Here is a 24925-nt window from a genome sequence, read left to right on the forward strand (position 1 = left end):
AACCTGCTATCCCATCCCCCTTGCCCCTGCTTCTATGAGGGTGCTCCTTCACCCACCCACTCCCTCCCACCTACCCTTACTGACATTCCCCTACACTGGGGCATCGAGCCCTGGCAGGACCAAGGGCCTTTCCTCCCACTAATGCCAGACAATGCCATCCTCTGTTACATATGCAGCTGGAGCCATGAGTTCCTCCATGTATATATACTCTTTGGTTGGTGGTTTAGTCCCTGAGAGCTCTGGGTGGTCTGGTTGGTTGATATTGTTGTTCTTCTTATGGGGTTGCAAACCCCTTCAGCTCCTTCAGTCTTTTCTCTAACTCCTCCATTGGGGTCCCAGTGCTCAGTCCAATGGTTAGCTGCAACCATCCTCATCTGTATCAGTAGGGCTCTGGCAGAGCCTCTCAGGGGACATCCCTATAAGGCTCCTGTCAGCACGCACTTCTTGGCATCAGCAATAGTGACTGGGTTAGGTGGCTGCATGTGGGCCAGATCCCCAAGTAGGGCAGTCTCTGGATGGCCTTTCCTTCAGTTTCTGCTCCACACTTTGTCTCCATATTTCCTCCTGTGAGTATTTTGTCCCCACTTCTAAGAAGGACTGAAGCATCCACACTTTGGTCTTCCTTCGCCTTGAGCTTCATGTGGTCTGTGGATTGTATCTTGGGTAATCCAAGCTTTTGGGCTAATATCCACTTCTCAGTGAGTGCATACCATGTGTGTTTTGTGACTGGGTTACCTCACTCAGGAAGATATTTTCCAGTTCCAACCATTTGTCTATGAGTTTCATGAAGTCATTGTTTTTGATAGCTGAGTAGTATTCCATTGTGTAGATGTACCACATTTTCTGTATCCATTCCTCTGTTGAGGGACATCTGGGTTCTTTCCAGCTCCTGGCTATTATAAATAAGGTTGCTGTGAACACAGTGGAACATGTGTCCTTGTTATATGTTGGAGCATCTTTTGAGTATATGCCCAGGAGTGGTATAGCCGGGTCATCAGGAGGTACTGTGTCCAATTTTCTGAGGAACCTGCAGACTGATTTCCAGAGTGGTTGTCCCAGCTTGCAGTCCCAGAACAAGTGCTCTCACCTGCGGAGCCATCTTGCAGCCCCTGCTTTATCCTCCTTAACAGCAGAGACCGATTCTTCATCCTTGCTCTTTTTTTTTTTTTTTTTTTTTTTTTTTTTTTCGAGCTGGGGACCAACCTTAGGGCCTTGCGCTTGCTAGGCAAGCGCTCTACCACTGAGCTAAATCCCCAACCCCATCCTTGCTCTTTTTAAGAATCTTACCACAATGGCGCTACAGACACATTGGCCATACACCCCTGCCCACTTACCTCCACTCTCCCCGCCCCCAAAAGGGGTATTTTTTTTAACCAAAGACTTTTCATATTTCCACTTCTCCCCCGAAGGTATAGTTACACATTTCCAGAAAGATTTCTGGTTGGTTCTGCCTTGTCAGGGCTGGACTTTGCCAGTCTGTGCGCACAGTCAGGTGGAATTTGAGTTTGGACTTCACCCTCTGGAAAGCAAACCACGGTCTCTCCCTTGGGTCCAGGTTCCCCAGCTTTCGGTTGGCGTAGGAGTGAAATCTTTCCCTGCCCTCTGGCACTTGGTGTCACTTTCCGTCACCAGAGCCAGCCTTGGGCAGAGGGTAGCCCTGCCACCATCCTACATTACTTGGGACATAAATGAGGGAGGGAACCACGCCCCAGGGCTCCTGGTCCTTTTGAGCACTCTTTTCAGACCCAGTTTACAGCGACCACTCCTGTCTCTTTCTTTCTTTCTTTTTCTTGGACTTTTATTTATTTATATTTATTTATTTATTTATTTATTTACATTTTAAATGTTATTCCCTTTCCCGGTTTCTATGAGGGTATTTACTCACCCATCTACCCACCCCTTCCCGCCTCTGAGCCCTGACATTCCCCTACACTGAGGGGTCGAGCCTTGGCAGGACCAACGGCTTCTCCTCTCATTGGTGCCCAACAAGACCATCCTCTGCTACATTTGCAGCTGGAGCCATGGGTCTGTCCATGTGTACTCTTTAGATGGTGGTTTAGTCCCTGGGAGCTCTGGTTGGTTGGTATTGTTGTTCCTATGGGGTTACAAACCCCTTCAGCTCCCACTCTGCGTTTCTATCCTTAAATGCCAGTCAGAACTTTCTTAGTTTGAACCACGACGCCTGCACATCCGGGACAGCAGGCTTATTATCCTACGTGTGTGTTCTCTAACAGGCCAGCCAGTGTCCAAGGCCTTCCTATCTTTGTTTCATCCTGAACATCAAGCCTGCATGTCTGGCCAGCAACTTCTCTTCCTGGTTTACGAGCCGAGGTCGTTGTTTGCAAGTGTCCTCTCTTTTCCTCCCAGGTGTTTGAAGCCGTGATTTCGTGGATCAATTATGAGAAGGAGACCCGCTTAGACCACATGGCAAAGCTGATGGAGCACGTGCGGCTCCCTCTCCTACCAAGGGATTACCTGGTCCAGGTCAGTGTTTGAGAGGTCACCCAGCTGGAGGGGTACTGAGGGAGCTCTGGCTCTGTGGTGTGGCTGAGCTGTTTCCTGAGCCTCTGTGGGGATGGGGGGTGTGGACTCCCTGGATCGAGAGTGAAGTACAGACGGGTAATGTGAAAGCAGAGATCGGAGCAGGAGACGAGAGCTTTCAGTTCGCCCAACAGCTTTGGGGTACCTCACTGGGGTACCTCCTCCTGCCGTCTCTGGAGCTGCAGCAGATCTGCCACGAACTGTTTCGAGAATTCAGGAATTCCGAGTATCCGGGCAGGCGGTCGGCACAGAGCCCCATAGCATGGATGCCCAGTACGAGTTGGTTTTCCCTGGGAAGAATGGAAAAATTAGAGTCATTTCCATAATATCCCCATGTTCCCTCTCTGCTGTGATCCTGGGCACCCTGGAGTCCAGGTCAGGAGTGTGAAAAACGGCTCTCCGCACATACATCCAGTGTGAATTCCATATCCTCCAAGAGAAGAAAGAAAAATCAAGAATTCCGGGTGCCCTTGTGTTCCCTCATTTAGCCCTTATAACACCCCTTTGAGGCGATGGTAATGGGTCATTCATCCTTTTCTTTTCGATTTTGGGCCTCGAAGCATGGAGATTGGGGTTGGTCTGTAGCTCCCAATCCGTGTGAGGGGGTCTGGGTTTCGGTCCACACTCACATGGCCCTGAAGCACGCACTCCCGTGAGCTGATAATGTCTGTCCGGTTTACACACGGGACGGTTCATTTCCTGCAGTAAATGGGGTCGGATGTCCTTGCAAACCATCAGATGTGTGACTTTAACGCAATGCAGAGGCAGGCTGGCCAGCCCTGAGAGAGGAGACTGAGCGGTGCCACCAGGCCCTGGTCCCTCCCTGCCACACCTGGCCCTAGAACCTCAGTCTCTCTCTGGTCAGCCCTGACAGGGCTGCATGGGAAGCAGAAGAAATAATCCGGGAAGAAAGGCCTGTTAGAGCGTCCAGGGAGTGCTAGCTACCGTAAAACTCTCTGGGGCTACAGGTGACGTTTATTCCACTTATTATTTATTCCATTTATTACTTGAGAAGTCCTGTGTGCACGCCCCCCCCCCCATCCCCTTTGTTCGCAGGACCCGGGGAGAGGTCAGTGAGGTGTTCAGGTGCTTAGGCCTGTGCGGGACGCTTCCTCAGTGCTGCCACCTGGTGGCCACATGTCACCTCCCCTGACCTGGCTGAGTTACCAACAACGTCATGGTCAACCCCACTGCATCCCAGGGAAATGGCCTCCAGCACGGACTGTCACACAGTGAGGGTGGGTGCCCAAGGGACTGGGCTCCACAGAAAGCTAAGGCAACTTCCGAGACCCCCCCCCACGACTGAAGCTTACCAAAGACACGGGCTTATTCTGGTTATCATAGGAAATCAGGTTTGCTTATGGGAAGAAGGTGAGAGACCATGGCCAGAGAAAGGTTATGCGGACCCTCCTTTAAAACGGACTTTTATCAGGCCTCATGACATAAACTCCTCTAGGAAAGGATGCTTCGCTAACATTTATTTGAAACTTAACCTGAAGGTGGTGCAGGAGCGGGTGGGGAAACCCTGGTTAGCTCCTCCCTCCACACTAGCGGCTTCAAAGAGTTGCTAAGGTACCCAGCTCTTGACAGGCATTGAGAGACAGCGCCCCAATGTATACTGCATGGTCTGTGATACAACGCACAACACAAACTTCATAACTTTGATCCTTCTTGTTAAAATTTTGCCTCATGCGTATGGGTGTTTTTCTCTGCATGTGTGGTCTGTGTGCTGTGTGTGTTTTGGGGGTGTTTCTGGAGGTCAGAAGAGGGCACTGAATTTCCCGGAGTTACAAACAGTTGTGAGCCTCCTTGTGAGTGCTGGGATTAGAACCCAGGTCCCCTGGGAGGACAGCCGGTGCGCTAACCACTGAACTGCCTCTCCAGCCCCCATCTAGATCATTCTGTGGACAGTTCAGTGGCACTGGTTCCCCTCTGAGAACCAGCACAGTCTGTATTTCCAAAGCTTCTTATCACCCCGCACTGTAGCTGGACCTGTGAATACGAACTCCCTGGGGGCTTCTCCCTCACGCCCAAGGGACTCTTTGGGACCAGCTGCCTGAGCCTGGGTACCCTCCCTGCACTTTTTCTTTAACCCTAGGCATTTATGATTTGTCCTAACCTAGTTCTATCACCAACTGGGAGGGCAAGAGAAGCCCAGATTATGTCTGGGAAAAAGAGAGCTCCAGAGGCGAAGGCCTCGATTCATCAATCCGTCTTTCCTGCCAGCTCTAAGCTGCCAGAGGACGATGGCCCCAGCTATATGTTCATTCTTCACAACCGTTGGGCCCAGGAGACACTTAGCTTGAGGGCTTAGTGAGTCCAGTTTCTTTTTCTGCAGCTAGACTTGAGCAGCTCAGATTAGGGGCCTTGTAGTGTCCATCAGTGTCGTCCTCAGGGCTAGCACCTCACAAACTACTGAGTTTGTCTGTGTGATGTGCCCATTTTATAGATGAGGAGACTGAGGATCAGGGGGTCAATGTGGTGGAACAGGGGTGAGAGGCGGGACTTCTGTGCAGTAGTTTGTAACTCTGTGGGCCTTTCTGAGATGATGTGGGGTAGAAAGGGATGAGTGAGAGTTGGGAAGGCCCCAGCCTGGGGAGAGCCTAGGGGATCGGGGTTCCACTCTACTGGAGGCTCACCTGTGTGCTGTTATCCCCAGACAGTCGAGGAGGAAGCTTTGATCAAGAACAACAACACCTGTAAGGACTTCCTCATCGAAGCCATGAAGTACCACCTCCTGCCTCTTGACCAGAGACTCTTGATCAAGAACCCCAGGACCAAGCCCCGGACCCCAGTCAGCCTGCCCAAGGTAAGGCCCAGCCCAGCCTGTGCCACAGCTCAGGACTGTCCAGGGAAAGTGGCTTCCACTCCACTCCAGCCTCAGTTCATTCTGGCTTCCAGTTGCATTTATGACCCAAGAGATGGTGTCTGCTGGTTCCTCTTGAATCTGCCAGTGCCGCTGGTGGCCAGGAACTTGCTTTGCTTAGAGTCACAGCGGTGCCAGGGAGCTTCAAGCATAGGTGGGGTCCGCCCCCTCCTCTTCCGGTTCTGTCCCACGCTGCCCTGGTGTGCTGTTCCAAGAGAGGCAGAGGTATGGGCACGCTGGATTGTAGGAGTCAGGACATCCCCAGGCTGGCGACTTTCCTCACCTGGGAAGGGAGGTGAAGGACAGCTGGGGCTGACAGAGCAGATGTCAGGCCTCAGTAGTCTGACAGACAGGTGGGTGGAGCAGGTGGAAAGTCAGACCGAAAAGAAGAGCCACAGTGGTGCCAGCTGTTTCTCTCTCTTTGTCTCTCTCTGTCTCTGTCTCTGTCTCTCTATCTCTGTCTCTGTCTCTCCTCCCTTCTTCCCTCCCTCCCTCCCTCTCTCTCTGGTCTCTGTCTCTGTCTCTGTCTCTGTCTCTTTCTCTCTGTCTCTCTCTCTCTCCTCCCTCCTCCCTCCTTCCCTCCCTCTCTCTCTCTCTGGTCTCTGTGTGTCTCTGTCTCTGTCTCTCTCTCTCTGTCTCTCTCTCTCTCTCTCTCTCTCTCTCTTTCTCCTCCCTCCCTCTCTCTCTGGTCTCTGTCTCTGTCTCTGTCTCTGTCTCTGTCTCTGTCTCTCTCTCTCTCTCTCTCTCTCTCTCGTCTCTGTGTCTCTCTCACTGGTGGTCCCTAGAGTCCTCAGACAGTAATTTTCCCACTATCTTAACGTCGATGTGGGCCGGGTGAGTGAGTGAGGGTGGGGCTGGGGGAGGGACTCAGTCAACACAGTGGGGAAGGGAGGCAGGAATGAGCCCATTGACTACACAGCAGGGTGTCACCAGAAAAATTTAGATTCCTGTTGTGTCACGGTCTTCCTCCTCCTCTTCCTTCTCCCTCCCTCCTCCTCTCCTCAGCTAACTACTGCCCCCTCCTTGCCTGCGGCATCTGAGAAGGTTTCCTAGAGCTGGAGAAACAGGTCACTGCCCACTTGGCTTCTCCGAGAAGCCCCTGCCATCCCACCCCATCCCTCATCCCCCTGGATCATGCGGGATCTGGTGGATGCAGTCAGCGCCCAGGCCACAGATGTTTCAGAGAGAGTAAAGCAGCTTGGTCTCCATGAGGTTCTTCTCAGGGGTCAGACACCTCGCTGAGGGTGCGATGCTGTCTTAGTTAAGGTTATTACTGATAGGATGAAACGCCACGGCCAGCTACGACATGGGGAGGGGAGGGTGTATTGGGCTTACGTTTCCACATCGCTGTTCATCACTGAAGAAGTCAGGACAGGGCAGGGCAGGAGCCTGGAGCAGGAGCTGATGCAGAGCCCAGGGAGGAGCGCTGCTTACTGGCTCATGGAGAGCTCAGCCTGCCTTCTTATAGAACCAAGGACCACCAGCCCAGGGACGCGGCCACCCAGACTGAACTGAGTCTTCCCCGACCAATCACTCATTAAGGAAATGCCCCACATGCTTCCCCCAGCCCGATCTCACAGAGGCGTCTTCCCGGTTGGGATTTCCTCCTCTCTGATGACTCCAGATGTGTCAGGTTGGCATAAACTAGCGGGCACAGCTGTGTTCTACTTAAAACCCAGAACCCCAAACACTGGTACCCACAAGCCTGAGTTCTACAAAGGAAAGAGGCTCACAGTTCAGTGACTTGCCCAAGTGGGCTGTACAGCCAGTGCCGGCAACAGTGGGAACCTGCTTTCTGAATTGTCCCTAATCCTGTGCAAACCAGAGCATGCGCTTGACAGCTGTTCTTGCCACCACGTCCACTTAGGGGAAGGTGCAAGAGCTGGCAGAGGGACTGGCTCTCTCTGCCATCTACCTTACTGTTTTTCAATGTCTTTTGTTTTGTAGAAACATTAAGAGGGCTTTTTAAAATTTTAATTACATTTCTCTCTGTGTCTGTGTCTATCTATCTCTGTCTCTCTGTCTCTGTCTCTGTCTCTGTCTCTGTCTCTCTCTCTCTCTCTCTGTGTGTGTGTGTGTGTGTGTGTGTGTGTGTGTGTGTGTGTGTGTGTGTGCAAACCACTGTGAGAGTCTGTCCTTTTCTTCCATGACGTGGGACCCTGGGATTGAACTCCAGTTGTTAAAACTTGGTGGTCAAGTACCTTTATCCACTGAGCCATCCTGCTGGCCCATTCTTGCCCTTCATTTTAAAGTGAAGAAGTTTATATTTCTTTAATTGTAGAAATATAGACGTATTGCATATTAAAAAAACACACACACACTGCAATTTAGGAATAAAGTAACAGTTACTCAGAGCCCTCGGTGCAGCCATGCTGCCTGGGTGAGTTTTCCTTTCAGCAGCTATGCCTGCACATTTATGCTGGGATAACTGAAGATGTACCTTTTCCTGTCTGTGGGATCCTCTGTGAAGTCTGAACCATTGTTCTCTGCCCCCACTAAACTAATGCTACAAATGGCACATACTGACCAAGTCTGCATCGCCGCTGTGATGGGTCCGTGGTGCTTTGCTGTATGTCTGTACCATGTACATTACACGATCCTCAGTTGACGGTCTCTGGAATAATTCCATTTTTGTAGTGTGAGTATTTCTGGTCAAGTACTCTTTATAAAATGACACATCTTCATTTGTGTCTCTTTAATCTCGAATGATATTGATCTTGGTTTCGTGTCGTTATTTGTATTTCTTTTGGGGGCGATGCTCTGTTTATGCCCCTTGTCCCTGCCTCTGGCGGAATGCGTGTTCTTACAGGCAGTTTTTAAGGGCCTTTCTGTTAGGATTTAAAATATTCTAAAGTATGTATACGCTACAGAACTACAGAATGGCAAAATGGAGTAATCCGATGTGGTTTGACCACATCTACTTACTTTTTTATGGCCAGAACATTTACATTTTACTCCTAATGATTTTCAACAGTGTAACATTTTATCCACAGTGGTCACGTGTTGTGGAGCAGCGCCTTTGTGCGTGGGACGGAAACTGTGTATCTTTTCATTAATGGCTGCTAGGCTCCTTCCCTTCATCCTACCTGTTGTAACTACTGTCCTGCCTGTCTTCTTGTTTACCTGTTTCAGACTCTGCATGCGGGCAAGAGCTGTCTTTCTGTGCCTGGGTTTTCCCTAGTGTTAAGCCCTCTCCCTCTAAACGTGTTACAAATGACAAGATTGCCTTGTCAGGACAAATAACACCCTACCATGCTGTGTGGGGCGTCTCTGTCCTGTCATCATGGACGCAGGCTGAGGCTGTAGCTCAGCCATCATGGCTAAGACTGTGGTCTCCATCAGTGTGGTGGTGTCTTCTGACATATTGATTTCATGGACTTTGGCTACGTACGCGGCAGTGGGATTGCTGGATCATATGTCAGAACTATTTTTAACTTTCCGAGGAGCCTCCATCCTGTCTCTCCAAGTATCTGTGCTTGGGAGAGCAGATGCCTGAGCCTGACAGTTTCAATTTTCTTCTGTTGTGATTTATTTTGAGTTTAAATGGGGAAAAAAGAACCCTTCACTTAACTTACTTTTTTCTGCAAGTTCGAAGCTTTAAAATCTATGGTTCATTTACAGAAGATTTTCAAAATATGTTATATGAAGTAAGGGTCATATAACTGTTTGGTTTATTCTGTATATGAATATCGGGTTATAGCACACCACATGTTGGAAGGGCCCTCCCCTCCTCAGTCCTTGCCTGACTGTAAGTCTTGACTGTGTACACCCCGGTCTGTCCCTGGCTTCTACCCTGCGGTTTGGCTCATCTCTCCGCCTTCGGAGAGTGCTCTGCTGCCTTGCACACTGGCCTCAAGTCCGAGGCATTCCTGACACCTCCATCCTGTTCTTGGGCAGGGTTTGGCCAACTCTGGAGTCCACTCATTATTTCTGCAAGAGAAGCTGCAGAAGTCACGGGGGTTGGACTCCATCTCAAGGTCAATGGGGGACGGGAGTGGGAGAGGCGTAATCTGTCCGTCTGCCACCGTCTGCTCTTGTTTATTTGGCCCAGTGACCTCTCTCATTGATGTTATATTTTGTCCACATATGTCTTTTGACTGCTTGTCATCAGATTTATTGATGGGCACTTTTTGATTTTGATACAATTATCAATATTCCTTTTCCATGGGCAGCACTAGGAATTGATCCTAGGGCCTCACACAAGCACACGACCATTGACTTATGGGAAAATCCGTGCTGATCATTCACACCACGACGGTTTCTTCCTAAATGCTGACCTTTACTAGTTTATTGCTCACGTGCAGAACTGTTTGCTGGGGTTGGTTACTCGGCGAAGGGAAAGTTGGTCTGGGAAGAACAGGGGTGTTGTTTCAGGAGCACGTGTGCACCCCAGCCTGAGGCTTTGACAACTATCGAGGGTTCTCTTCTGCAGTGTACACTCCCACCCTAAGCTGTATGCTGTGCATTTGGCAAGCATTAACCTCCCGTGTCCTTGGCACCCAGCCTAGGTCCTGGCCCCCAGGGGGTGGGGTCTGATAGCAGCGTTCTTGTGAATGATAGATATCTAGGACTCCGTGCTGGATGACTGCCCGCCTCCTGTTTGTTTTCTGCAGTCTTTAGCACCCACGAAGTGTGGTTTTTTGCATGAATGTAGTAAGGATGGGCACCCTGCTTTATAGAATGTCCAGTTCAGCCCCACAAAACTACCCAACACCCAGCGAACCTGGCCGCCATTCCCGGGAGACCACAAGACACTTAGACAAAGCTCAGCCCCACCTGCTTTTGGCTGCACTTGGCCGTAAGCTGTCACCTAGGAACTCACTCACTGTGCTCTTGCACAGTTGCCCGGCACTGGGGCACGTTCTAGACATGTGAAGACTTGGAACTGTGCACTCTTCAAGAGACCACAAGCGAAGGGAGGGGAATCGGACATTCCGGGCAGTTCCATGGCGTCAGGGTCATAACAGGGTTTGGGCAGATGCCCAAGGCGAGTGTGTTGGTAAAAGCAGACTATCTGAGAAGCTCACCTGTGGGCACTGGGTCCCACCCTCTGATGGCAACTCAGGGTGATCTTGCTTCCAGTAATTGTCACCAGATGCATCCACAGTAACACAGGAAATTGTTCACAGATCAGTTGCTAGGTAACCTCTCAGCGTTTTATGTTATACATGGGGTCTGTCTTCTCGGGTCAGGAGGCTCTGCTGGTGGAGAACCCTGGGATGCAGCCGGGTTCAGGGACTCACCTAGGGCTCTCCAGCTAGTCCGTGGCTGTGCAAGGGATGACAGCCCCTATAGTGATGACAGTCCCGGATCTATCTCAGTTACCCAGCAGCGGGCCACGTTCCCCTAAATCACTCCCTCAGAGAACTTTCGCAGCCTCAACGTTCCCATTTCGGAGGCAGGGGATTGACTCTTAGGATGCTGCTTACCTGTCACGGCTTATGCATCATCATCTGTTTCCACGTTCCGAGTCGCCCAGCGCAGCAAATATTGAGTGCCCTGAAGTGTCTGAGGGCAGGTGTCCTAGGGTGGCTTAGATGGACTGTGCCAGCCCTGGGTTCCCATAAAGCCAAGCTGGTGGTCAGGGTGACAGCCACCTGAAGGCTCATCTAGGGAAAAACCTTACTTATGAGACTGCTAGCAGACTTCAGTATTTTAACTTGGGCAAGGTAGCTTGCTTCTCCAGCGAGGGACTCTAACACATGAAAGCGAGGGGCACACTCGAGGCAGACCTCCATCCTATCCCCTTTGCAATGTTCTTTGACACACACAATCACACATGAACGGTGGGGAATTAATTCCATGCCTGAGTGGGAGGATCAGATGTCTGCCCTGCCTCTGAAGTGCAGCCAGAGGGTGGCTCGGTGGAGATTTAAGCTGAAGGCGAGAGCCTGAGAATTGAGCTCTGAACTGTTCTATAGCATGGCCTCCGAATGCCACAGAAGCCTTTAATCTCAGTCCTCCGTGGGGAGACACCCGAGTCCTGACTTCTAGGATGTCTCTCTGAGCTGGCAAGAGGAGTTTTGAATGGCCAAGGGAGGAAGCAGAGGTCCGTGGGGTACATGGAGGAACCAAGAGGAATCCCAAGGGCAGACTGGTTTGGGCAGCCACAGTTTCATTCAAGGCAGGCTTTCAGATGCACCGGGCATGGAGAAATGGAGGACGGGAGAGAGACTAGCACTGTCTCAGCATTTCTTAGCAGTAGTCGCTGCTACCTCGAGCAAAGTCCTTTCCCTGAAATGAACAGGCGGACTTCCCTGAGAAAGCTTGAGAGGGCCACAGGAATGTGTTCCCGAGCTGGGGACAGGCAGATCATCCTGACACACTCCAGCAAGAACAGCTAATACCGGCTTGGCTCCCACACCTTTGGCACCCAGCACTCTCCCTGGGGCTGGGTTGCTATGGACAACCAGAGGCTGTCTCTCAGTCTCTTACATCACCCAAGCTCCACAGATGGCAGCAGGGAAAAAGAGTCAGGCTCCAGGAGGAGCAAAGGAGGCCTTCAGGAGTGTACTGTGAGGACGGTGCTGTCCCGCGACTCCAGCTCAGTGAGCATCTCTGTCCACCCCTTCAGAAACGATGCAAAAAGCCGTTTAGGATGGGCATAAGCAGGCATAGCAGCCTGCTCCCGATTACGACTGTCCTCCTGCTTTTAGATAAAACTGTCAGAGGCTAAGGCTGCAGGCAGGTAGACAGGGTGACCTCACCCCTGGGCCCAAGCCCCTTGATTGGCACTGCCTCTCTCCCGTCTCATTCCACGCCCCACCAAACGCCCTGGGACCCTGATGACCCTCACTGTGGCCCCCGGGCTTCTTACTCCCTACTCTCATTCAAGGCTCACATACATTTCTCTTCTATATTCTCAAAAGTGTCTTTTAGCAAACCATTTGAGCATCAATAACGATACCCAGTACCTACCTAATGACGCTGCTTGCAGTTTGCCAAGCTGTGTAGCAAGTGCACTGTCTAGTGCCAGCCTACAGACACTGTAAGAGAATGGCCCTGGGTTTCAGACAGTTCAGGTGCTAAAGTGAGACCCGGGGAGGTTGGAAATCTTGCCTGTGCTCAGCAGCTGACTAGTAATGCCTGTGCTCAGCAGCTGACTAGTAATGCCTGTGCTCAGCAGCTGACTAGTAATGCCTGTGCTCAGCAGCTGACTAGCAATGGGCTTATGGCTGAGCCTAGATGTGTGTGACCCCAGTGCCCATGGTCCCCACTCTGATTCTCTCTTCGGGTTTTGCCTTCATGCTTTCTGGTTGTTGGACGTGTGTCCCAACCCCCCACCCCCACCCCCGCCCCAGTTGTTTCTGAATGTTGCCATCAGCTCCTGTCAGGGGCACCTGTTGCTTAAGAGCCTGCGTGGACCAGTCTTCTACTCTACTGGACACACTTCCTTCGGATGAATTTTTCTGGTGTTAGCCCTGCGGCCCCACGCACCAGGGTAAGAGAGACTCGCTTCCTGCCCTGGCCCGAGGGACCGACTGGCTGGGCCTGCTTTCTGCCCAGCTTACCTGTCATGGAAGAGAGTCTGGACACACACAACTACTCTTGCCCCACGGCACAGCCTGGGCTGTCCCCTCTGACCTGAGTGGACGTCTCCTGTGGCCAGGGTTAGAGTCTCCATCCACACGTGTTTACCAGTGTTTATCATCTGCTCTGTCATGTGTTGATTCTCATGGCCGTTCTCCCAGAAGCAGAGTAGCAGGTGTGAAGGAGCGTTGAACGTGTGCATTAAAACCCACTCTGCTGGCAGGTCCCAGTCTAAGAACCAGGCAGCAGCCTCACCAAAATAAACGGCCTTTTGACCTTCCATGTGGCAGCGTTCTCCTTGGGAGGCGTTAACCACCATCCTGCCAAGGTGGAGCTCGGCCCATACTCAGGCAACCAGAAATCTCAAGCAAGCAGAAGTGCAGCCCCCAGCACAGTGACAACCGAAACCTGGGATCAGGACCCCAGGGCGCCTGCAAGACTCTCAAATACATTGTGGTTTTTAGGAGAATTGAGTGACAGTCAGCTAGCTTTAGAGTTATCCCAGAACCCGCTCTTCTGTTCCTTGTGATCCCTGCGTGCCTATCCTTAGCCTGGGCCACCTTGGTGGACACATCATTATTGCTGGGCACGACAGGATGGCTGTGTAGTTCCACCAGACTGAGGCAGGAGGATTCCTTGAGTTTGAGAGTTTGGGGCTAACGCAAGTGACAGTGAGACACTCAGTGCGAGTTTTATGGAGGTTTGTGGATACAGTGAGAGCCTTCAGAGCTGTGGTTCTCAAGCTCCCCGATGCTGCCACCCTTGAATCCAGTTCCTCTTGTTGTGGTGAACGGGTCCTCTCACCACCAAAGGGATCGCCACCCACAGGTTGAGAACTGCTGCTGTAGCCCTAGACCAGAGCAGGGAGCTGGACCAATTCTCTGAAGTTTGCCACGGAGCTGAACTCGTTAACGTCCCCTACCTCTCACTCCATGGCTATGTCCATGGCTGCCATTTAAACAAGACGTGGGGGGAGGAAATGTACAATCTGACTTTTCTTTGAGAATGATTCTGCTGACTCAGACCAAGGTCTCTGAGCTGAGGCTGCCAGGAAAGGCCCTGGGAGCACTGCAGGGAGGCCTGGCCTGGGGTCTGGGAGCACTGCAGAGAGGTCAGGCCTGGGGTCTGGGAGGATTGCAGAGAGGCCAGGCCTGGGGTCTGGGAGGATTGCAGAGAGGCCAGGCCTGGGGTCTGGGAGGATTGCAGAGAGGCCAGGCCTGGGGTCTGGGAGGATTGCAGGGAGGCCGGGCCTGTATGCTTCAGTTTGCTTTGAGAAAAGAGGTCAGAAGAGACTCTGACCTTGAAGACTTTGTGATTGAAAATACTGTGGACCAATTCTAAAGAGCCAGTGATATGGTCAGTGGGGGCGTCTGGCATCAGGGTCGATCTCGTGTAGTGGTTGCCAGTTTGGTCTTTTCTCCTCCTGAGGTCTGTGCCCCTGCCAGTGCACACCAGGTGGACGCCCCTCCTCTCTTGAGTAACATGTATCGAGGAGGTAGAGAGCAGTGCGATAATTCAGCAAGGCAGAAATTGTTAATGGCACACCATCAAGACATCCCTGCAGTCTCGGGGAATGTAAATAGCTCCTGGCATCCCCCCCCCCCCCCGGGGGGGTGGGTTAGAAACTGGTTCTCAGCCGAGCCCTGAGCCTGCTGAACCTAAGGAAACTTGAGGCAGGGCCCATCAATTTGTGTTCCTCTAACCCTGAATTTGAGGACTGCTGGGTGGATAAGGCAGGCTTTGCTCAACCCCATGGCTTCTGCCGGCTAGCTGGGACTTTCGTACTTCCCTGCCTCTTAAGAAGGGTGTCGAAGGGGCTGGGCAGACGGCTCAGCGGTTAAGAGCACGGACTGCTCTTCCAGAGGTCCTGAGTTCAATTCTCAGCAACCACATGGTGGCTCACAACCATCTGTCATGGGATCCGATGCCCTCTTCTGGTGTGTCTGAGGACAGCTACAGTGTACTTGTATATAATAAATAAATAAATAAATAAATAAATAAATAAATAAATAAATAAATAGAAGGGCGTCGAACTGCCAGGAAGGGGTAACGATGGGTCAGCTCAGGTTTGCCCAAGTTTATCAAAATATGCAGACTGTGGTTAGCTTTGGCTCTTTTGTTCTTGTTTATAATAGCATGTAGGATAGTTCTGAGGGTGCAGATGCCACAAGTAAGTCCGGCAGTTCATTAACATAGCCAGAAAAAATGACTTTGCTCTGATTTGGCCACACCTGGTGGCAAGAAATGCACACAAACTGCTGTCCAAAAATAGACATTTAAGTGTGTTTAACCAGGACAAATATTTCATAGGATAATACTCAGACTGTGTATTCCCTGTACTGTTCAGTTTGATGTGTTCTGGTCACAACCCACCAGGTCGATTTCGTGACCTCCCTAATGAAGCGCAGCCTGCAGTGGGCAGTGTTGACACGGACCCCAGTTAGTGTCTAGAACAAGGGGAGGAGCGGAGTCAGCCTCACGTCCATGTCACCAGGCTTGGGCTCCCTATCTGCTCTGCCTCCCGACGCTGAGTGACCTCTGGCCATTTAGATGTGGTTTCTGGACTTTACATTCCTCATCTGTCAGTCACAGTGACGAGCAAATGACAGCCCACATCACATGCCTGGCTGTGTCAGCCACAGCCTTACTTGTAGGAGAGGGAAAAAAAACAACCCATACTGTATGTATCATTTCTTTTCAGAGCGCTGTCAGCTAAGTAACTCTGACAGCTACCGAAACCACCACAGTGTTTAGAAATTACCTTTTCTTTGCCATAGGTGATAGGTACCCTCTGCAGTCCAGATGCTTAGAAATGTTTTGTGCCATAGTATCATTCTTAAAAAAATAAAAGTCTGTGCTTTCTACCTTAAATATGTTTGCTTGCCTCAGTATAAGAATCGTGCCCCACCCCCATATGGGCACTGAGCTTGTAGATGTTTTTGTTACTACAGTATCCCACGTTGGGTGTCTGGAAGGTGTGGGCCTATGCTTGTACTTTACTTGGTGTGCAGGCTTTTCTTGAATTTGTACCCACCCGTCCCCATCCCCCAGTCATAGGGTTTTGCTGCTGTGAACAGACACCATGACCAAAGGCAAGTCTTATAAGGACAACATTTCATTGGGGCTGGCTCACAGGTTCAGAGGTTCAGTCCATTATCATCAAGGTGGGAGCATGGCAGCATCCAGGCAGACATGGTGCAGGCAGAGCTGAGAGTTCAACATCTTCATCTGAAGGCTGCGAGAATACTGACTTCCAGGCAGCTAAGACCAGGGTTTCCAAGCCCACACCCACAGCGACACGCCCACCCTAACAAGGTCACACCCACCCCCAACAAGGCCACACCCACCCAACAAGGCCACACCCACCACAAAAGGCCACACCTACGCCAACAGAGCCACACCCACTTCAACCGGGCCACACCCCCCAATAGTGCCCCTCCCTTGGCTGAGCATATACTAACCATCCCATGCTTCCTCTTCCTGTCTGGCAGCACACTGAAGGGCTACAGATCGGATTGGCCATCATTCCCATGCATGTTAGTTAATGTGCACTTGTCTCTCCTGAGGTCATGATTGTGGTTGGTGGCCAGGCACCCAAGGCGATCCGCAGTGTGGAGTGCTATGATTTTGAGGAGGGCCGCTGGGACCAGATAGCCGAGCTTCCCTCCAGAAGATGCAGAGCAGGTACGAGCCCTGGCCAGCCCCGATTCACCTGGGCTCCCTGCAGCCCGTCCCCAGCTGGTGTGTGCCCGATGATGACTGTGCCTCATGATGGCTGTGAAGCCTTGGTCCTTATCTCTGCAGACCCCACCCCACCCCCACCCCTTCTCGCTGGCACCGCGGTGTTGCTTGCATTGAGGTCAGTTCTCATGCACTCGTGAGTTTGAGCCGATTCTGGAATTTGCACAAACCAGGTGAAGTTAGAGAGACAAATAGGGAGGAGCTGAGTCCCATAGCCACTCTCGGGTATTTCGAGCTGGCGGCAGCCTCCCCGGGAGCCCGTCCTATGCCCACCTTGTCACCCATCAGGTTGGGCGGTCATCCCCGTCCCTGACTCTCACGCCCTATGTTCCTGTGTCTCAGGTGTCGTGTTCATGGCAGGCCACGTGTATGCCGTGGGCGGGTTTAACGGCTCCCTTCGGGTGCGGACGGTGGATGTGTACGACGGTGTGAAGGACCAGTGGACGTCCATTGCCAGCATGCAGGAGCGCCGGAGCACGCTGGGCGCGGCCGTGCTCAATGACCTTCTCTACGCGGTCGGAGGCTTCGACGGCAGTACCGGTAGGACAAGGGCCTGTTGCCGTAACCACTTCTCTGGGCAACCTTGTTAGTCTGAGCATTTTACTGAGCAGCTGAGCGACTTTAAGATCAGGGATTGAGGTGCTTGGCTCAGAGCATGCACCGTACCCCGATAGGCCATCATCCTTTCTACTGTCCCACAGAGCGGTGTGGGCTATGCCACCACTCAGGGGTCTCTCGCTCCCAGTTTATCTCACTTCAAATTTTCAACCTGGGGTCTAGAGAGAGGGAGAGGGAGATGGAGGGAAGGAGAGAGAAGGAGATATATTTTTAGCCCTCCAGCTTGTAAAATAGAAGACATGGAAGGGGGGTCGGGACCGGTGCCCAGTGGGGCATCCTCAGGTATTTGTTTCGGGTCTTACAAATGTTCCACTCTGAAAGTTTAATGGTTCACATCTACGGCAGAGTTAGGATGGACCCCTTCCGTCTTGCCTGCTTCCCTGCATGCCGTGTCTTGGTGCTCAGTGTTCACCTTACGTAGATTGAGGAGTTACTGTGGCCACATGCTAGGCAGAGGTGTACCACACTGGATATCAAGTCTGTAGCCCTGTCTTGGTCTCTTCCCAGTCTCACCGTCCCTCACATGTCAGGGTGAGGTCCTCGGCTATAGAAATCCCATGATTCTCTTCTCCCCAGGGCTGGCATCCGTAGAAGCCTACAGCTACAAGACCAATGAGTGGTTCTTCGTGGCCCCAATGAACACAAGGCGGAGCAGCGTGGGAGTGGGTGTCGTGGAGGGTAAGGAGGTCGCAGAGGGTGGTGGCTGCTCCTGCCCTAGCCTGTGGGTCTTGTCCTGAGTCCAGCATTTTGCTTGATGCTCCCTCTACTGTGACTCCACTCCTCAGGTCACTGGCCGGAGTTAAGTTCCTTGTCTCTAGTAAACAGACAAGGAGGGCCGAGACTTGGTGGGGATGCTCCTGGGCCAATGCTAAGAAGGGGTTAGCAGGTTGGGAGAGAAAGAGGAGACTTGGGGGGAAGTGAGAACTTGTCCCTTGGCCACCTCTGTATCTCTGCTAACAGTGGGGAATGGGAAATAAGTAGGGAGCCCAGAGTCGACACACACAAACTGGGGCACAGTGTAGCAGGGAGGGGTGATAATTATGCTTGGCTAACTCTCTGCTCACCTTCATGTGTTGCATGCTAGCGGGGTCATGAGAAAGACGGGCTGCTTCTTTTTCAGGTCTGACATGTCTCGGGATAGGCTAGGTGTTGGGTGTGGCCTAAGCAGGAGGGTGTGGCCTAAGCAGGAGGGTGTGGCCTAAGCAAGAGGGTGTGGCCTAGGCAGGAGGGTGTGGCTTAGGCAGGAGGGTGTGGCTTAGGCAGGAGGGTGTGGCTTAGGCAGGAGGGTGTGGCTTAGGCAGGAGGGTGTGGCCTAGGCAGGAGGGTGTGGCCTAGGCAGGAGGGTGTGGCGAGATCGGAGGCTTAGCCAGACGTTCTTAAAACATCTTTCTCTTACTTATTCTTTCAAACCCTCCGGAAGAACTCAGAGGACGGAGTCCTTGTATCATGATAGTAAATAGCAGAGCAGTCCTGAAGGTCTTCTGACTCCTAATCTGGATCCGGAGACGGGTCTCAATTGCTGATAGGTAGGAGCTGTGGGCTCAGTACCCATGCAGAGGCCAGGATTCCGTCCCTCTATCCGGACAAATTGTATCCTCTTGACGAGGCAGACATTGATTTGCCAGCCAGATCCGAGAGCTTTGTCTAGCTAGCTTCTCATTTCCCTTCTTGTTCCTCAGGCAGGAACGGCAAACAGACCCAGGGTTAAAACCAGCAGACCCTTGCGCGTACACTCAGGGAGAGACCTTGAGTGGCTGCTTAGCCGATACCAGGTTGGAATGGTTGACGGGAATGGTTAGCGAAGGTGTCTTGATGGTAGAAATTGAAAACACTGCCCATGACAGGGGCTGTGTCAGTGTCAGTCGCGGAAGTGCAGGCAAATGGCTTGCCCCGCAGACGTAGAGGGAAGCCAGGAGGAAAGCACCTGACACCCTGTGGGCTGTGTATGCTGCCTCAAGACAGCAGAAAATGTTTCTAAGAACGTGTAGGAGGCACTGGAGTGGACTGTGCTTCATAACTGCCGAGGATTCAGATTTTTTCTGCACAGTTCCTTCTCCCGGCACGCCCTCTCCCTGCCAAGGTCATGCAGTCTGAATGACCCTGAACCACTACGGGATAATTTGCTCATTGCCACCTAGAAGAATCCCTCGTAAGGGCAAGCTATGGTGTGGGTTGGAGCGTGGACAGAAATGCTCAACAGAGCAGAGGGAGAGTCGCAGAACTCTCCTTAAAAATGGGAACCACCTGAGCTGGCACGCGCGGGAAGAGCGGCCTAGGTGAATTTGTTTGTGTGATTTGACCTTGTGAGGGAGGAGCTGTGCAGGAGTTCTTTTCCAGAAAGGTCACCTGAAAAAAAGACTTAGAGAAAAATGCAGCTCAGCAATATAGAATTACTTGATGGTACAGCGCCGTTTTGGGCCCGAGAAGCTAACAGTGTAATTGTGGATTTTCACATCCACCATGTTAGGGACTCATATAATGCCCCCTAAATTCTCGATTAGGTAATTCTAACCCTGGGTTTATTTAGCCTGCAGCTAGTGTCCATTTGGTCTGTGGCTGGTGTCATAGTACCCTGTAGATCTGAGGTCCATAGGTGAAGTAGGACTTCTTTCCCTGTCCCCACAGAAGGAACCCTCCTACCTTGTCTAATACTAAATGTTAAACCCCATGTGTTTGAATCCTTGTCCCTTGCTCTCAGCTCCCAGCCCCAGATGGAAATGACTCTTCCCCCACAGGAGCTCAGCGTTATTTTTATTTAGGAAAGCTGATGATACTTCAGGGTTCTCGTATGTGGCTCAGAGGACAAAGTAGTTGGCTTGCAGAAAAATCCCAGCTGCCTCAGCCCTGGGTGCACACAGAACGCTTTACCCAGGGCTTGGGCCCTCTTTTAGGGAACTTCAGCATTGCTTCTAAGCATCTTGGGGCTTCAGAGCAGAGAGAAGGTGGATATGTGGAGGAGATATGCCCTGTGTGTGGCGAGCAAGCCGGGTCCTCCCGGAAGGAGGAGACAGAGGTACCTCAGTGGATTAAAGTTGGAGCATCAGGGCTGAGAGATGGCTCAGTGGTTAAGAGCACTGACTGCTCTTCCAGAGGTCCTGAGTTCAATTCCCAGCAACCACAGGGTGGCTCACAACCATCTGTAATGGGATCTGATGCCCTCTTCTGGTGTGTCTGAGGAGAGCTACAGTGTACTCATATATAATAAATAAATCTTGTCAGTGCCACCGACGCCTCAGTCATTCCGTCTATTTCAGGGAAGCTGTATGCCGTCGGGGGTTACGATGGGGCTTCCAGGCAGTGCCTGAGCACCGTGGAGCAGTACAACCCAGCCACCAACGAGTGGATATACGTGGCAGACATGAGCACCCGACGCAGCGGCGCTGGTACGTGAGAGCCTCGGGGTGCGGGAGAGCATGGGGAGGGGATACAGGCTGAGGCTAGAGACAACCCCCTGAGCTGTACCTGTTTCCCTCATCCTGTCTCTCCTCCGGTTGTAAGTAACCCGACCACTGCCACACATCCAGTGGCGCTCACACAAGGATCAGCCTTTCCCAGGGACTTCTTATTCTGCTCGAAAGGCATTGTTGCCTTTACTGACCGGTCTTTACAATTTTCCCATGGCCCAGGCCAGCCTCGAGGTCACCAATAGCCCAAGCTATACCAGAGCATTCGTTTGCGCTCGGGCCTACATCTCTGGGGAGTACAGGCCTACTAGGTGCCAGGTAATGTCACAATACAAATATTCCCAGGCTGCCCTCGGACTCGTGACCTCCTGCTTCAGGCTCTGGGATCACGGGGGTGCCTGGCCGATGCCTCCACCCTCCCACTCACTCCTCACCTCACCTCAGTTCACCAAACGCCGATTCCTCTGACCAGAGTTTGAAAGTAAGTCCTGCCCGAGGTGCATCACTTTGCCCGAGGCTATAGAATTGGAGACTTGGAGAGTTAGAATTCTCTTTCTGAGGTGACTGATTTTAGCCCTCTGATAGTGAGCCTTGTCCCCCCCTGAGGAGGACAGGTGCTATTGCCTTGGTTTAGCTAAGAAGCCTCGCTGGCCAGCCTGAAGCCGGTGTTTTGGGTAAAGGCTGGTATAGTAGTGTTTATGGCTGGAGATAAGCCTTGGTCCCCCATGCCCACGTTTTTCTCTATCAGGGAGAAGTAATGGTCTCCCAAGTAATTTTCTATCTCTGTCACGTGAGGGAAGTCCAGGCACTTAGGGGCTGTTGCAGCAACTCCATCTTTTCTCATCCGTCTTCTCGGGAGCCACGGTCTTCGAGAGCAACCCGGGGCCTTGGCCAGTTTCTGGGGCTCCTGGTGACTGACGTGATTCTTGGTTTGGGGCCTCATCACTACTGAAAACAGAAGCTGCCTGCCTTCCCCATGCCCATCCCCCATCCCGTCTGGTTTTGGAGACTGGACTGTGATCGATCATACATATACATCCTTGTCTAGCATTTTGTGAAAAACAGGTTGTTTTAATTTCATATATATATATATGTATATTGGCGTATACATTGGTGGGCCATGAAGTTGAAAGTCTGCACGGGTTCCATTTCTGAAGCGTGTGTTTTGGGGGTTCTTCGGGGGAGCCATCTCTGCTAATCCTGACAACTTGGCCCCTCATGAACGCTTTGAAGTCAAGAGACCTAAGGTTTTAGATCTGAGTGTGCTTGACCTCGCCCTGTCAACTTGGCCAACCCCATTCCCCACCACTGACATTTAATACCAAAGCGCAGGCTGCCCGTGTTTGCAAAGGGCCAGCTCCATTCATAAATCCTATGACTCCCCCTACCCCCATCCTGATGGTTTAGTGATTATAGCTTCTAACAACTTCTATTTACTTTCTTAGAATCCATGTGTGACTTGGGCCAAGTGCTAAAGGCCTGTGGCAGTAACACCCCTTCCCTACTGGATGCTCAGAGGGTGGTTGGGGTGGACGTCACCTGTCCCAGCCTTGGCTGGAGGCCCCAGACAGTGCCATTACTGTGGTTTCTGTTTCCGGGAGGCCCAGACCTTGGCCAAAGAGAAGAGCTTTTTGCTCAGATTACTGTGGAACCCTCCTCGGACAGAACACTGTCCCCGCTCCCTTTCTTTAATGCTTCTCTCTGATAAAGAGTTAGGGATGTGTCGACGCTAGCACTGGGAGCCCATGTACTTGTCTCAGTGGCTGCTGGTGACAGCCAAAGACCTAGTGACAGGAAGGCTCTGAGTTCCAGCTCCCTGAGGCCCCATGTGGCTCTACACGGGAGTCTATGAGCAGGCTGCCAAGGGTTGTGCGAGGGTTGCTGGGGGAATGTCCTGGTGGGTCTTAGCTCCCTCATTAGTAGACAGCGGAAGCAGAGGCATAGACATGGTGGTGGAAAGAGACCATCTCAGGGTCCGGGAAGTGTCCGTTCCTGCTCACCCTGGAGGAGGGGAAGAAGGTGAAGCAACTGGGGCCTACTGAATTTTCTGAATCTCACAACCTGACACCAGGCATTGTTGGCACAACAGCACCATCTGCTGCTAATTTAGGGCAACTGCTAGGAACCACTGGCAACCTGCTATGACTTCTGGCAGGGATGATGCATTACACCCTGTCATTTAGACAGTATCTGCAGGAGCCTATCATCAGCGGCCTCAGGGAAACAGACCAGGGCATGACATAAGCAGTTCCTGACCTCATGAAGCCTGTAGCCTCCAGATCCAGCCACCAGACCCACGGCCTGGCTGCACATGGAATTCACCCAGACACCCCTTTGGGCTTCTGACCGGTGTCTCTGGGACTAAGGTTTTATTTTCCCAGAGAGTACCCAGCAGAAAGGATGCAGCCGGTCCACAGAAGGCAACAGCCCGTGGAATCCCGGGCTCATTCCAATTCTCTTTCTCCATGAATGTGGGAGGGAAGAGCCACCCAGAGGGGGGTGTTGGAAAAGCAGGTCCGGGTGTCCCCGCTGCCAGGCAAGCCGGCCTCACTGGCCCTCTCTCTTCCTGAATGACCTGTATCTCCTTGCAGCAAAGAACTGCTGGGCTCCTCCCCCAGGTCAGGGCTGATGCCGGCTGCCATCAAGGAGAAGAGGGGCTGAAGGAACAGGCTGGCGGGCAGGGTGTCTCCCCATCAATGACCACAGCACCTGGCCCTGTCTCAACAGATACAAACCTGAATAATAAGATTCTGAGGAAAATATACACACATACATATTTACATTTTAAAAGCAGAAACGGGGTTACCTTGGTTTTGCACCTCATTGCTTGCAGGCTGCCTGTTTTATGGGGAGCCAGGCGGGGTACCCCTACATTGGTTTTACAGATTAGGGCATTGGGGCCCAGGGAGACAGAACTTGCTCCCCAAGTCACCCTGCTGGCCATAGCTATCCAGGGTTGTGTATGCGGCCTCTTGGATTCTGGTTCTTGTAGTGAGCCTGAGTCCGGGACACTGCTCTGCCTTTCAGGGGTCGGGGTGCTCAGCGGACAGCTGTATGCCACGGGGGGACACGACGGACCCTTGGTGAGGAAGAGTGTGGAAGTTTACGATCCTGGGACAAACACCTGGAAGCAGGTGGCAGACATGAACATGTGCCGGCGGAACGCAGGTAACGTGACCGCCCTCCTGGTCCCCCCTGCGGGGTCACAGTTCTTCCCTCCCGCTCTGAGGGACAGGAAGAGAGGGGCAGGATCGCCAGAGTATGTAGCTGAGCCTGTGTTCTGAACGTAAGAGTGGCCGTTTGTCTGTCCCATAGGCTCTGAGTTAGGGCGAGGGAGAACCTGGAATCCAAAATGGTGGCCTCAAGGTCCCTGGTTGAGACTCAGCACAGTCCCTTCTCTCTGGTGGTGACCGATGGCCACGTTCACCGGCGCTTCCCGTGACGGCTCTGCTGGAGCCCATGAACAGGGCTGTGTGGGCCCAAGCCATACAGTGATACTGTACTGTGTTTTCTCTGCCAGGGTCTGGCTGAAAGGTCCTCAAACTTGCGCGTCGTCCAAGTTCCTTCCCAGAAGGAGAGCCAGACCTCACCTGATCCTCAGGTGTTATCTCTTCTTTTATTGCCTTTTATTTCCTGTCCCGGGGTACCCAGCAGGGTCTCGTGTGTGAAGCACCGACAGGCCTGCCAAGCCGTGTTTCCTTTTCTGACGCTGCTGTGTCTTGCTTCTTTGCTCTGGGGAAGGGTGGGCTGGCTTTGCCCGCCGCCCCAGGCTGGATTGCCGTAACAGGTGCCTCCAAGGCAGACTTATCTCCTTTATTTCTCCTATTACCTGTTTGCTAAACTCACCATGGCTGACTTGCTAGAAGTGTAAACAGGGGCGTCTATAACTGGCTCACTGCCTGGGCCTGCTGTGATACCCGTTGGCATTTGGCCTTGAGCCACACGAACAAGGAGTTACGGGGCCTGTAAGGCAGTTAAGCCTGCAGTCTATGAATTAAGCAGGAAACATGGACTTGTGCACACATTCATATAGATGCTATTTATTTAATAACAAATTATCCTACCATGGCAATATTGTAAAACCTGCTTCCCATCCGTTAGACCCTCACCAAGGCCTAATTACATGTGTCTATATTTTTTCTCACTTAACATGGCTATAGCATAGTTTGCTGAGTTCATTACTGAACACCTAAGACATCTTTTCTTTTTTTTTTTTTTTTCGGAG

General features: G+C 52.0%; 1 protein-coding gene across 2 annotated transcripts in view; it reads left to right on the plus strand.

Annotated features, from left to right (window-relative positions):
• The window catches only part of Klhl3 (kelch like family member 3), a 116109-nt gene that overhangs the window by 85031 nt on the left and 6153 nt on the right, over positions 1 to 24925 (plus strand). Inside the window, exons 7-13 of one of the 2 annotated variants that reach the window (XM_032884769.1) lie at positions 2368 to 2484; positions 5201 to 5350; positions 16504 to 16621; positions 17021 to 17218; positions 17873 to 17974; positions 20551 to 20679; positions 23728 to 23868. In XM_032884769.1, the coding sequence (XP_032740660.1) occupies positions 2368 to 2484; positions 5201 to 5350; positions 16504 to 16621; positions 17021 to 17218; positions 17873 to 17974; positions 20551 to 20679; positions 23728 to 23868 (955 nt within the window). The remainder of the gene's footprint in view (positions 1 to 2367; positions 2485 to 5200; positions 5351 to 16503; positions 16622 to 17020; positions 17219 to 17872; positions 17975 to 20550; positions 20680 to 23727; positions 23869 to 24925) is intronic. The other variant, XM_032884770.1, reaches the window with a different exon arrangement.

The sequence above is a fragment of the Rattus rattus genome, chromosome 14 (genome assembly GCF_011064425.1).
Source record: "Rattus rattus isolate New Zealand chromosome 14, Rrattus_CSIRO_v1, whole genome shotgun sequence".
Taxonomy (NCBI): domain Eukaryota; kingdom Metazoa; phylum Chordata; class Mammalia; order Rodentia; family Muridae; genus Rattus; species Rattus rattus.